This window comes from Notamacropus eugenii, chromosome 1, assembly GCF_028372415.1.
Source record: "Notamacropus eugenii isolate mMacEug1 chromosome 1, mMacEug1.pri_v2, whole genome shotgun sequence".
NCBI lineage: Eukaryota > Metazoa > Chordata > Mammalia > Diprotodontia > Macropodidae > Notamacropus > Notamacropus eugenii.
The window spans coordinates 282,396,437-282,410,344 of NC_092872.1; the positions used below are offsets into that span (position 1 = coordinate 282,396,437).

Consider the following 13,908-nt stretch of genomic DNA (forward strand, 5'->3'; position numbering starts at 1 on the left):
GGGGAATGATTTCAATAGCTCCTCCCTCTGCCCACTCAGAACACACCAGGGTAGGAGAGTGTAAGCTCCTTCAGGGTAGACCCTGAACTGTCTTTGTAGTAGGTGGGGGCATAGGGCAGAATGCTGCACATGGAGCCAGGAAGACATGAATTCAAATCCTGCCTCAGGTACTTGTTAGTTGTGTGACTGGGCAAGTCACTTCACCTCACTTTGCTCATCTGTAAAATGGGGATAACAATAGCACCTCCCTTCCTTCCTGGGTTGTTGTGAGGATCAAATGAGATGAATGTAAAGCACTCAGTGCAGTGCTAGTACACAGTAGGTATTTAATAAATGCTTGTTGTATTCCATTCTATGGTGAGATGAGCTATCTACACTGATGCATCATCTATGCGCCAGGCACTATTAGCTGCTGAGGAAGCCAGGAGGACAATGAGATGGAGCTGTCTGCCCTGGGCAAGTCCTTTAGAGATGTCACTAATCCCCAGGTTGGGAATCTGTACACACATAGTCTGTGGAGAACAGCTCTGTGAGCCACTGCTTTTATAATCCCCATTCTACAGATGAGAAAACTGAGGCTGAGAGGTTGAGTGAATTATCTAAGGTCACATGGCTTGTAAGTATATGAGATAACATTTGAACCTTGACTGGCTGATGGATGGACCCCTAGGTCTGCCATTGTACACTCTAAGGTCTGGAAGTTTGGAAGATGTTTGTATGAACGTCCACCTCAACTCTGATCTCGCATATTCTAAGGTCCCTCCTAGTTCTGACATTCTAGGTTCTAACATTCCTCCACATTCCAATCTATACTAAAGCTTTAAATCAACTTAAAATCAGCATCTTTCGACTCCATCCTATCCTTTCTCCATCCTCACCCCCTTCCACCTACACTTTTGTGCCTTGAAACTGAGGCAAGCCCACCTGCCAGTCAACTTCCTCATTGGCCCTTAACCAAGAAGCTAATGGAAAACATTTCCCAAGATCATCCCAGGAGTACAGGGCTCTGAGGCCCCAGAGAGTCACCAGTGGGAGGGAGGCATCCACGTTCTTGCCAGCAAGGGTTTGCCTTCAAAGAAGATGCTAGGGGTGTCTTTGAAAAGTAAGCCAGGACTCCCACAGCACTTTGGAAAGCTGCTTAAAGTCAGCTCTGGCCTGGGAATCTGGATTTCCATTGTGGCATTCCCACAGTACAGAATCAAATGTTCAAATGCCTCATTTGTACCGCACATTATGCCAGGTGCTGGGAAGATGAAGACAGATATCTCAATAGTCTTCCCAGCTCTTGTGGGGCTTATATTCAGCTGGGGAGGCTGGAAAGCATCATCGCAGGTGAAAGAGAGAAGGAAACCTGAATGGATCCCACCAGACCACCTGTGAGCAGAGGTGAAAAGTCAAGGCCACAGCAAGGCTGTGACAAAGAAGAGCCATTGTGAGTGGAGATCGAGTCTGGGAAGCCCATAGTGCATTTCTGTTCTTGCCAAACACACTGCCCATGGGAACCTATTGGGATGACTCAGCAGGTCTCCAGAAAGTTCACTGCCTTCTCAGGGCCGTGCTTTGGGACAGCTTTGGTGGTGGGCTGCCCTGGTGTTTCACTGCGGTCCCAAGTCCCCTCAGTGGCCACTGGGAGAATGTTTGACTTCACTAAATACTTAGTCCTATAATAAAGAGGATATTCCCTCACTGTTTCTGCCAACAAACACTAGCCCACTGGCCATATCTTGGGGCTTGTGATCAAACGCAGAGGAAGATGCTGATGGCGGTCCACGTATACTGACCTGCTTGCCGGATGGGCCCACTGTCGATGCTTCCACCAAAGCCCGGTTTGTCACAAAATGGTGGGGCCCAGTCAGCCTCACAGTGACAATTCTTGTTACTGTTGCAAACCTGCGAAATAAAATGAGACAAGTAAAGAGACTGGCGTTTCTTGGAAATGTTCACTTGAGCTTCCCAGTCTACTCTGGGTAGCCAAGCAGAATGAGGCCTGGGCAAGGCACGTAGCTCTTCTGGTCTCAGTTTACATTCCCGTAAAATGAGAAGGTTGGATATCATGGCCTCTCAGTTCCCTTCTAGCTCTAAATCTATGATCCTATAAGTCATACACATACTTGCATCACGTATGTGTATGCATGGACTTTGTAAAGCTGCTTCCTAACTCCATTTAAATGCTAGAGTTGCTCATTTTATTTCAGGGGAAAATTCTGGCTACAGTATTACCAGAAGCACAAAAAGTACAACCGTAGTGTCCAGACCACACATCACCAAGAGTGGCTTCACACAGTGGGACCATTCACTAGGTGCTTGGCACACCGTAGGTGCTTCTTAAATTCTTATTGATTGGCCAACATGAATGACCACTGGCCATCTTGTTGCCAATGTTAGATACTGTTGATAGAGATTGTTGATTCTTCCATGGGACTGAGATACAATCACTCAGCATCAATAATTCAACAAGCATTTATTAAGTAATAAAAGCTAACATTTACATAACACTTTAAGGTTCCCAAAGCACTTGACAAATATTATCTTATTTGATCCTCATCATAACCCTGGGAGTTGGGTTGTATTATCCATTTTACAAAGGAGGAAACTGAGGCACTGTGGCAGGCTGTGGGGATTTAAAGTCAGAAATGTCCTTTTTCCTCAAGAAAAAAGACCAAGTGGTAGTGGGTAGAACACTGGACTTGGGGTCAAGAAGACCTAAGTTCTTATTCTGTCTGAGACCCTTGCTATCTGTGTGATCCTGGGTAAATCACTTAACTTTTCTGAGCCTCAGTTTCCTCAAAATAATAGCCACTAAGATCTCTCCCAGATCTAAATTTAAGATCCTAGGACTTAGGCTAAAAAATATTCATTCTGTTGGTGGGGTTTGGGGAAGAGTTATGTTACAGTCAGCTCAGGATAGCTGATTGTTAAATTTTCAATAAGAGCACTTACACCTTGGAAATCTGTAAATGCCATAAATAAGGCCTTGATTTATTGTTTTGTCAGTTTTTTTACTCTTAAGAAAGTGACAGTGAAAATGTCAACAACAAAAATTAAATGTGAAAGGGCATTGCGCTGTGTCTTCTTGCCACTCTCACTCTGGACGGTTGGTTGTTAAACATTTACTAGTACACCACAGTGTGAGGGGCTGGAAGGGAGATGTAGAAAATGTACACAGATAAAGTATAAGCTCATCTGAGAAGGGGACCAGGTAAGGCTCTCCATAGGAGGTGACTCCTGGGCTAAGCCTTGGAGGAAGGAATCATAACTGTATCTGGATGTGCACTAATGGACAGAAGACTCTTCAGTGAGTTATCTTTTATACAACTTTTCTTAAAACAGCAAGACTCTTTTAGGTTTTATTATGGTGATGAAGATGTCCCATCTCCTGATAGCAATGTCAAAAGTGTTTTTGCTCCAGGGCAATGTGGCATCATTGGTCTTGGAGGTAAAAGGGACTTCAAGATATCATCAAATCCAATCTTATAATTAGTCCCACATTTAATGATGGTGGGATTGGCATTGCTACATGGTTTACTTGTCCTTATAGTGCATATCCTAGACTAAAGCTATGTCTCTCAGAGACAAAGATAATTCTACTGACCTGCTCCCAGAGACACATTCTCTCCCTCTATCAATCTCTCCTGGAACCAATAGAATGCATTTGGCAAGGTGGTGGACTAAGGTTAGGGAATGCCCTTTAAGCGTCTGAGTAATGCTACTAGTAAGCTTGGTATCCTGAGCACAGTGCTTCGACAGTTCACAGTTGATATCCATAATTATTCATAAAGCCTCAGATTAGCAGAACAGGGTGGTAAGTAGGCCTGGATTCATAGTCCCACCAAGGAATGGTGATGGTAGTGGGAGATTGAAAGCCTTTTGATCACTTGAACCATCCTGGAATATGTGATGAAGGAAAAGTGGGAATGTTTAATAGACCCTTGTATTTCAAAGATTTCAGTGAACTGATAGATAGGATCCTATGGTCCAAAACTTTCCAGGGAAGTTTAGTCCAAGAAGATGGGAAGCTCTCAAGAAGGAAGGTCTGAAGACACAAGGGAAACAATTCTGATAAGGGGGAAAAGAGAAGTTTTCTAGACACATTGATGTGGACGCACAGGGAGCTCATTGACCAGCTTAGATGAGGAAAAAGAAGATGGAAAGGCAAGCAGGGGCTGGAGGCTGAGGGGCGTGACAGTCCTGCCCTGGCCAGGGCACACATGATGTTTTGTGCTCCTAGTTCAGAGAAGGGTGAACAGGGTAGCGAAGTCATCAAGCTTATGATGTCTGAGAATGGACTGAGAAAACTGGGCATGCTCAGGCTGGAGCAGACAAGACAGGATGGGTGCCTTAATGGATTTGAAGGTCTGTCATTTGCAATGGCAAGTAGACTTGAGCTTGACAGGTCCTAGGAGGTCATGAAGTCCAACTCCTTCATTTTACAGAAGAAGAAACTGAGGACCAGAGAGTTGAAGTCACTTACAAAGGTCATACCATTGTAGAATCAGAGACTCCAGATCCTAACATTCTTTCCCTCATGCTCATTGGTTCTATTTGGCCTCAGAGGACGGAACTAGGAACCAGAGGAAGTTAGAAAAAGGCAGATTTAGGCTTCAGTTTGATATCAGAAAACTGTTCTCACAGTGGGAGCTGCCCTAAGGGAATGGGCTAGGAGCAGTTCCCTTCCATTGGATGATGACTTCCTGGGGTTCGTGCACAGGGGATTCTGGGTTGGGTCTCAGTTGGATGAGCTGGCCCCTGAGCTCACTTCCAGCTCTGAGATTGTAGGATTTAGTGACTGGGACTTGAGAGATTGAGAGTCTGGTCCCTGTTTGGCCAGTAACCAGGTCTGCAGTCTAGGGTAAGTCACTTCCTCTATCTAGATCTCAGTTTCCTAATGTGTAAAATGAGTTATGATTTTTCCAGCTCCTGCAGTTCCAAAAAATTCTATGATTTTATAAAACCCATGACTTGTCAGATGTGTATACAGGAAAGATATTGTGAATCTTTTTTTGATACAGTGATTTTTTGCAACTACTTTACAATGAAAAAAAAGTCACATTTTCCATGGGAATGATAGGCAAAGGTCTCCATGTCTCTAAACAGAATTTGGGGTATGATTTCTGTAGCATCCATTTCTGAGAAACCAATGAACCTTAGCATGGAAAATCAAGATTAATATGGCCTAGTTGCAGATACTTAAGCTCATCATGAAAAATGAATTATGTTTTCAACAATTAAGGTCATTTTTTTCTCTCTCCAAGTTCTGAAGACTGAAATAACTAAGTCCTCTTGCTCAAATCCATTGAATGTCCCACAAAATAGGATTGCCAGGGGCTTCTTTGGAAAATAAGAGGAATCCTTTTAGAAATATTTCGGTTCTGACACATTGTGACAGCCAGTGGCTGAAAGAAACAGCTCTGTTTGAAATGTTAATGGGAAACTCTTCACGAAGGACAGTTAGTCTTAAAATCATTTGGAGGATGACAAAAATCCTTTTCTCTATCACTGAATGTTAATTTAAAAGATAATTATTTCTCAATCAGATTTTTCTTTGCTAAATAAAAATCACATTTTATTTCTGATATGATATAAAGGTCATGGAAAATGAATATCTTTGGGGAAAATATTGAGAAGACATTAACTGGCTTATTATTACAAGAAATTCTAGACCCAAAGCTTTAACAAATCAATGACTCATTGCTCAATTGGATGTTGACTGAGGATAAGAAGAGTTTTTGCAATACTTACTCCACGCCCGTGGCACTTTGTGGCACATTCGTGAACCCCAAATACGCTGACATTCTGACACCGGCGATTGAGGCAGAGCTGAAAAGAATGAAAAAAGGACATGAGACATTTTTTGAGACACAGAGGTCAGGAATACACAGGTACATGTTCATGTGCCAACAGACAGAGAGAAGATTATGATCATCTCTATATTCCTTCTCTATCTCTCACTTAGAGCAGAGGATCTATCTCAGTTGGAAGGAGCTCGGAGGCCAGCTTATCTACCTCTGGTCTGACCAAGAACCTTCTCAAGAATAGCCCTAAGAAGTGGCCTTCTAGCCTCTGCTGGTGATTGGAAGCCCCACACCTCCAGAGGCAGACTGTGCCAATGGGGGACGGTCTCATTGAGGGGAGGGTTTCCTTGATGTTATAAATCTGTCTCTCCTCCCATTCCACTCCTTGTTCCTGGTTCTGCCTCTGGAGCCAAGCAGGTCCAGGTTCACCTTTCTCACCTCTGAGGACACCTCTCAAATAGCTGAGCACTTGGGGGCTCAGTCCCTTGAGTCTTCCCTTCTTTGGGCTACACTTCCCCAAATCCTTGGAGTAATCAATCATCACAGGGCAAGGACTCAAGGCCCTTCCCCATCCTGGCTGTCCTCTTCCAACACTCTATGGCCAAGTACATGGTCTGGTCATGTCTGTCTGACCTTGGGCAAGTCACATAAATCTTCATCTGCAAGAAAAGGGGGTTGGACCAGATGGCCTTCTCCACCTCTAAATCTATGACCATATGACATGGATTCTTAGTCATTCTTAAGAGTACCAGAAATCAAAGGGAATGTTCAATCGTTGACCAGAATGTAGCGGATGGAGCACTGGATTTGGAATCAGGAAGGTATGAGTTCAAATACTGACACAGATACTTACAACCTAGGTGATCCTGGGCAAGTCACTTTACCTCTGTTTGTCTCAACCTCTCTCTATGAAATGGGGCTAATAACAGCACCTACCTTAAAGGGATTCTGTGAGGGCCAATGATGGGTATAAACATAAGGAATATAGGTAACAGGCTTTGCAAACCTGAGCCACCAGTTAGAGTTACCATTGTTGCTTATTATTTGAAGCAGGGTGGGCTCTCTGATCTTAGCCATGACCCAGCTGGGCTGAAACCATTTCCCTGCATTTATTATTTCTTGGTTTGCTGATCAAATCCTTACTAAAACATATTCCAGTGGTTTCCAAGATTTTATTACCTCCTCCCCAAGGTGGAGAACAAACTCCAAACCCAGGGGGCCAGGCCTGTCATGAGACAGAACAAATGAACTGAGTCCAAGGCACAAAAGTCTAATTTCAGCATGTTATGGTTCAACTCTAAACACATCTTTCATCGAATGAATGTTTCCTTTGGAGAGCTCCCTTCATCTAATCACAGCAGTTGAAGCTAAGGCAAGAGTTCCAGCTCCTTGGAAAACACACTCCGTGTTTCCGTTCAGGCAGGTCTTCTCAGGGCTCCCTGTTTGCAGGACTCTATTTCTCACCTCTGTACTTTTGCCTAGCATGCTCCCCCCCTTTCTACCTGGCTTTTGGAATCTCTCAATCTGTCCATTCAAGCATCAGCTCAAGGGTCAAGGCCTTTCCTAATCCCCCAGCTGATGGGGGATCTCCTTCTTCCAGCAGAAATGACCATGTGTGTATGTGTGTGTGTGTGTGTGTGTGTGTGTGTGTGTGTGTGTGTGTGTGTGTGAGTATGTGTCTATCCATCCCCACCACCTCAAGAAAGTAAACTCTTTGAGTTTACAGATGGTTGGCACACAGTATGTATTCCTTCATACAAATATTTGGGGAAGTGAATGAATTGAAGCAGTCTCATGTGGAGACCGTACATCCTGGCCTCTGGGAATCTGCAAGGGAAAATCATGGGGTCAATCATTTCTAAGACATGTCAGTAATCAGTATAAAACAAAAACAAAAATCAAACAAAAATAGTAAGTCTTTTTTCTGGCCTCCCCAGATCTACAGCAGTAACAATGAGAACTATTCTGTCAAAGAAAAGCAAACTATGAATCTGAGTGGGAGACAGAGCGGGAGGCGTGTGGTCCTGAGGTGGAGGCCATGGGGCACTGCCTATCCCGATTGCAGCCCAAATTAACTGTGACTCTTTCAGGAACAAAGCTTGTCTCTGGAAGCTAATACAGCGCTCACTGACATGCAGAACCTATAATAAAAATATTTCAAGTCCTCGTCCAAAGTAGGCCACACCATCTCCTCAGGGGAAAGGATTAGTCAGTGTAGAAGAGAGAGATATTGATTGGCATTGTGTACTTCTAGTAGTGGGGAGATGCTGGGTCCCCATCTCTGGCAGCAGGATGTTAGGGAACGATTGGACAGCTGTTTTGCAGTGAAAATCGGGGGCTTCCAATGCAAGGGGTCTTCACTGCTCCCAAATGTCTTGACGAAAAAAATATTTTTAAAGCCTCTGGACTTTTCTGAGACATTTCATGAGCTTATTGTCATTTGCTGTGGTTCATGTAAAAATGGAGTAAAAGACTAGTTACACTGAGATATACATATGTACTTAATTTCTTAGACCTAAAATATCTTCCGGTATTGTTATTTTTTGTAAAAAATCCCCTGTTCTCCCAGTCCATCTTAGGTTTTACTTCTGTTTCTGCTCTCTCCTGCCTTCCTGCAGCCAGCCCCATCCACACACTTCCTTTTCCTGATCTTGTCTAGCTGCAGAGATCAGACCTAAAACTTGACATCATAGAACAAAGCTATTGCTGGCTTTGCAGTCAGGGAGACCTGGATTCAGCCTCCGGCAGTTTAGGCATTACTTTCACCAGCTCACCTGTCCTGATCTCCTCAACTGTTAGTGCTCTCTCCCATAAGAAAGCAAGGAAGACACACAGCATGCAGGGTGGATGCCAGCCTTTGGGAGGGCGTGGATGGGAATGACAGAGGATACGTTGGCATCGCTCAAGAGGAGTTTTTAAATCATGAGGTCACAGACCCATTGAAGTAGCCCCTGAAGAGACTCCTTTGTTGATACTTTCTATCTGCTCCTTAGTGCACGTGTTCTGTCTCCACAGGAGAATGGAAGGTGCCTGAGGGCAGGCACTGGTCCAATTTTTGTCTCTGGATTTTCTACTACCTGGCACAGAGCCTGCACATAGTAGGTGCACAGTAAAAGCTTACTGAATGCATTGTGGATGAGTTTCAGTTTGGGTCACTGGGTCACTGCATCTGAGTCTCCATGCCAACAAAATCAAAGGACCTTGACATATTGACCTGTGGACATATGTACATAATGCTGCTTTTCATCTTCAAAAGATTTAATAAAGTTAGCCCACTCTGGTTACAGGAAGGTATTTTCACACATAAAAGGGACCAGAGGGACCAGCAAATATCTCTGAGACTGAGAGATTATCAGAAACCAACGGAAGGTCATTTTACCCCTGAACTGGAGGTCATCTCCTTCTTGAAGAGTTGGGTTTAGAAAAAGGTATTTTAAATAAATGGATATCTTTGGATAAACTATTTTCAGATTTCTGCTTGTGTGTGCACGTGTGCGTGTGCGTGTGTGTGTGTGTGTGTGTGTGTGTGTGTGTTGGGGGAAGGTATGTAGGAGGTGAGGGTCTTAATTCCAAAATGAGCGCTTATTTCCTAGGGAAACAATCTAATTATTCTAGGATTTTTTTGAATCCAGATGTCGGGCTGTTTTGATGGCAGACTAGCCATAAATGGTGGGCTAGCAGCTGAACTTGATAATATCTGAAGCACATGCTGGTTTGAGCCTTACAAGGATGCTGCGATGTGAGTAGGACAGTGACTGATCTACCCACTCTTTGGATGAAACAACGGGGGCCCAGGTAGGCCACGTCTTCCCTAAGGTCACAGAGGGAGAGATAGGATAAGGACCCAAACACAAATCTTCTGATTTTAGGCCCAGTGTTCTTGCCAGTCCACTTTGCTGCCTTTCATTCCATCCTTCATTATTAACCATATAACAAATTAAGTTATGATCCTAATTATCATTTCATTTCTCCTGGGGGCATCTTACTTTGCCATCTTCACATTTTGTGCCAGCCAGCACGAGCCCAGGGTCTGGCAGGTCATCTCCCAGGTACACATGGGTACCACGGCACAGGATCTTGCCTCCTTCCTGCAGCGGGATGTTGGTTTCTATAGAAACAGCATTGGTACCAATGACTGGTCGACTGGCTCCTCCTTGGCACTGAATTTTCCCACACTTAGCATCTCTGGGAAAAGGGAGACAGAAGCATAAAGAGCCCTCAGAAAGGACAACCCTTCGAGAACAATCAGTATCTCTTTGGAAGGGCCAGAGTCCCTCAGCTGAAGCCCCAGTGCCTCATCACCTACCGCATTTCACATTTTGTGAAGGAGCTTTTGGAGTCCTTGCCACAGTTTCCATAGGGATCGCCAGCAGAGTTGACTCTCTCAAAGCAGATCCCTGGGGCAGGTTTAGCGCCTGAAACCAAAGCAAATCAGCACTTTCATCTCCTGCAAATGTTTTTAATAAATTCCTTTGAGCTGGTTTGGGCTTTTTAGGTGAAGGCAGGGGAGGTTCTGCATCCAGAGAAATCCTCTCCCACATCTAGTCCTTCTCTGAATACTAACTGACCTTGCTGAACCCCAGGATTTCCACTGGTTTGCAGCATCTCTTAAATCTGTTAAATGAAAGACACTTTAGGGTTCATGCCTCTCCCACGGAGAGGCTGGGGATCAGGTGCCTGGGGACGTGCATGGCTGAATTCCTGCCAAACCTGATCTGGGTACAAAAGGATGCTGGCCAGCAGGCTTGCTTCCTCAAGCCCCACTCCATTCAATTCTGGGGAGAAAAGACCCTAGAAGAGCCACATGACTCATGCTTGGATGCGATGAGAGAAGGCCATGGGGAAGTCTCATAAAACACTCTCATTTCCTTTAGTTCCCAGGAACCTCAGTTGGCTGGAACCCCAGCTTATTTTACAAGGGAGGAATGAACCACAGAGACTGCGGGGGCCTCGCACCCAAGAGCCATCCCACTCAGGGCTGACAACCAAGGTCCAAAGTGGTTTGGCAGCCGGAGAGCCCCCCCATGAAAGCGTGTTCCCTTCTCTGGCCACAGAAAGAGGAGGCAAGGAGCTAATCAAATATCTACCCTGGGAGGATTTTAGGGAGAGCTCTGATCATCTGCTCACCAAGCTCCACTTTTTGAAAGACCTCATGAGAAAATCAGCAAAAAGTTCCCATATTCTTAGAGAATAAATTTTGCTGTGACTCAGACCAGTTGCTGTGAGGGTGTGCATCTTTCCCCAGGAATGCTGGGATTACAGCTTCAATTAATTACCAGCATTTCACACTCAGAAGCCTGACTAATAGAATCTCCTTCACTGAAAAGAAAGCAATAATATTGCCGGCCAAATGTGGAATCTTGAAAAGATGTTGAGGAAATGGTCCCTTTCTTTGCCTAACATTTTATGCACTAAAATTAGAAAACTTGGAAAAGCAGGGCACCAAGAATTAAAATTGATTTTCAAAAATTTATAACTAAGCCCTGTTACAAATTGAATTTCTTTAAGCTGGGAAAGTCTTTGGACTTCATCAATCTTCACCTCTGTCTTTGGGAATCTGTAGATACTTTCAGGACTGAGGGTAGGTTCTGATTCCCACAAGGGTTCACTCTCTACCAGTTACCATGGGATGTTTATTTACCTGTGGGTCAGTTAATTGACCAGCATTGATTAAGCATAGTTTGGCGTAGTTGATAGAGTTGACATCTGAGGAAGGAAACCCTAGGTTCCAGTCTTACTTCTGTTATGCTGGCTGTGTGACCTTGGATAAGTCCCTTTACTTCTTAGAGCCTCAGATAACTCGCAAAGACTGTAAATCCCAGAGAAGGGGCTGATTTCCATTGTAAGAAGGGGTAATCTCATTGAGAATTCCCTGACACCACTGAATTCACATCCTCCTCTCCCCCTCCCACAAAAACACCTCCCATAGGGCTAGGTCCTGGGGTTGCAAAAGACAAAAATGAAATAATCCCTTTTTTCTGTTGATAGAGACAATGCGTACGCACTAATATTTTTGCAAGATACATACAAAAACATAGGCAAAGGAAATATAAGATAATTATTGGGGGGAGGCACTAGTAGTTGGGGGGATCAGGAAACCAGGGATTTGTAGAATGAAAAGGGAGAGCATTCCAGGCATGAGGGAGAGCTGGTGCAAAGGCATGGAGATGAAATGGAGAGTCATATGAGGAATAGCTAAAAGGTCGATCTGGCTGGATTATGGAAAGGGAGAGGGGAATAAGCTTGGAGAAATTGGCTGGAGTCAGACTATGAAGTTCTGTAAGTGTCAAAGAGAGGATATGGTAGTTTATCCTATAGATCAGCTTCCTGATCAGGGAAGTAACACAGTCTGACCCAAGTCACAGTGAGATTCAGAGGAGAGAGAGAGAGACAGGAGGTGGGGCAGATGGATAGTATGGGGAAGGCAGTGAATGACACTGCTCCTTTCTTAGGTAAACACTTTGTTTACTGAAAGGGGAAAAAAGGACATTTGTGTGAGAAACCAAGCAAAGTAGCTGGGGGAGAAATCCCCTGAACAAGTGTGTTGTTTCCCTGAAGTTTATTTACATACGATGGCTATCATCGTCATTATCATCACTATTATAATCATTATCTTCATCATCAATATTATCATCACCACCACCACCACCACCACCATCATCATCACCATCATCATCTTAGGACCAGGAAGTTTACCTCTGGGAAACTCTGAAGACAATGGGAAAGTTGCATGTTGGTTGCCTCTAAGTGGGCATTTTTACAGCTGTTCCCCATGGCTTCCAGGGCTTCCTTCTCTCTCCCTCCTCATCTCCTTAGCCCAAGTTCCACCTTCTGCAATAAACCTTTCCTGGATCTTCCTTAATCTCAATGTCTTCTCTCTCAGATCACCCTCAGTTTATCCTGTATATCTCTTGTTTGTTCATAATCATTCACATTATCTTACCCATTAGACTGTAAGATCATTGAGAATAAGGACTAATTTTTGCCTTTCTGTATCCTTGGTGCTTAGCACAGCGTCTGGAATATAATAGGTGTTTAATAAATGCTAGTTGACTGACTGACTAATGGAGATTAGAAGCCCATGGGGCTGAAGAGGCAGCAGAAGTAGAGACCATCTGAGACCAGAGACAGCAGTTCTGCAGTTGAGGTGGGGGCTGATCTAAGGGGAGGAACGTTCTGATACTGGGAGCTGATTGTGGAGGAGGATGCTGCAGTGCAGGGAGGAGAAGCCACTTGTCCAAAGTCATGTAGTTGGGAAGTCTCAGAGCCAGTATTTAAATGTAGGCCTTATGAGTCCAAGCCCATTGCCCATTTCATGTGACCTCACTGCCTCTCTGAACTTCATTAAGCCAACAATGTGAAACAACTACCGGGTCAGACTCTAGTCCCATCACTTTCCCAATTGTGGGAGATGAGAAGGGAAGGGAGGTCAAGCAGGCTTTTGGATAGTCCACAAACTGGATAAGCCATCTCTAAACAACAGTACTGATCACATCATGGAGCCTGCCTCAATGGTGGTGGTTAAAGGTCGATTTAGGGTCATTGTCACTCTCTCCCAAATTCTTTCCTGAAGGTTAAACCAAGCTCACTCATTAGAAGGTCATTGAACCAACAAGGGGATAACTTTATTCTAAGAAAAAATGGCAGAGCAAATTTGATGAGGAGAAATCTATTTTCCTTCTTGACTTCTCACTGGAGAGGCAATTAACAGAACCATGAGAACTGTGAAGTTAGTGAGTTCCACGCTTCTCTTATTTACTGTTCCTTTTAGGTAAGAGGTAAGAATGATCATGAAGAGCCCTGAAGGGCTGGTGTGTGTGTGTGTGTGTGTGTGTGTGTGTGCGCGTGTACATGCCCACACACATGCATGCATGCATATGTATGTGCATACCTGTATGTGTATGTGTGTGCATGTGTGTGGTGTTACATCAACAAGAGAGGAAAAGATATTGGATCTGGAGTCAAAGGAACTAGGGTCAAACTCCACCTCTATGTATCCTGTAACCCAAAGCTTGTCCTCTCCAAGGCTCCAGTTTCCTCCTCCATAATGTAGAAGGGTTGGACTGAAGGGTCTCTAAGGTCTTTTCTAGATTCAGTTCCTAGATCCTGGATAAAA

At 44.3% G+C, this 13,908-nt stretch overlaps 1 protein-coding gene across 1 annotated transcript in view; it reads right to left on the minus strand.

Moving 5' to 3' along the window:
• The window catches only part of ADAM12 (ADAM metallopeptidase domain 12), a 357,420-nt gene that overhangs the window by 35,794 nt on the left and 307,718 nt on the right, over positions 1 to 13,908 (minus strand). Inside the window, exons 15-18 of the mRNA XM_072629031.1 lie at positions 10,099 to 10,207; positions 9,779 to 9,977; positions 5,740 to 5,817; positions 1,782 to 1,890 (exon numbers count right to left, since the gene is read on the minus strand). Of these exons, the coding sequence (XP_072485132.1) occupies positions 1,782 to 1,890; positions 5,740 to 5,817; positions 9,779 to 9,977; positions 10,099 to 10,207 (495 nt within the window). The remainder of the gene's footprint in view (positions 1 to 1,781; positions 1,891 to 5,739; positions 5,818 to 9,778; positions 9,978 to 10,098; positions 10,208 to 13,908) is intronic.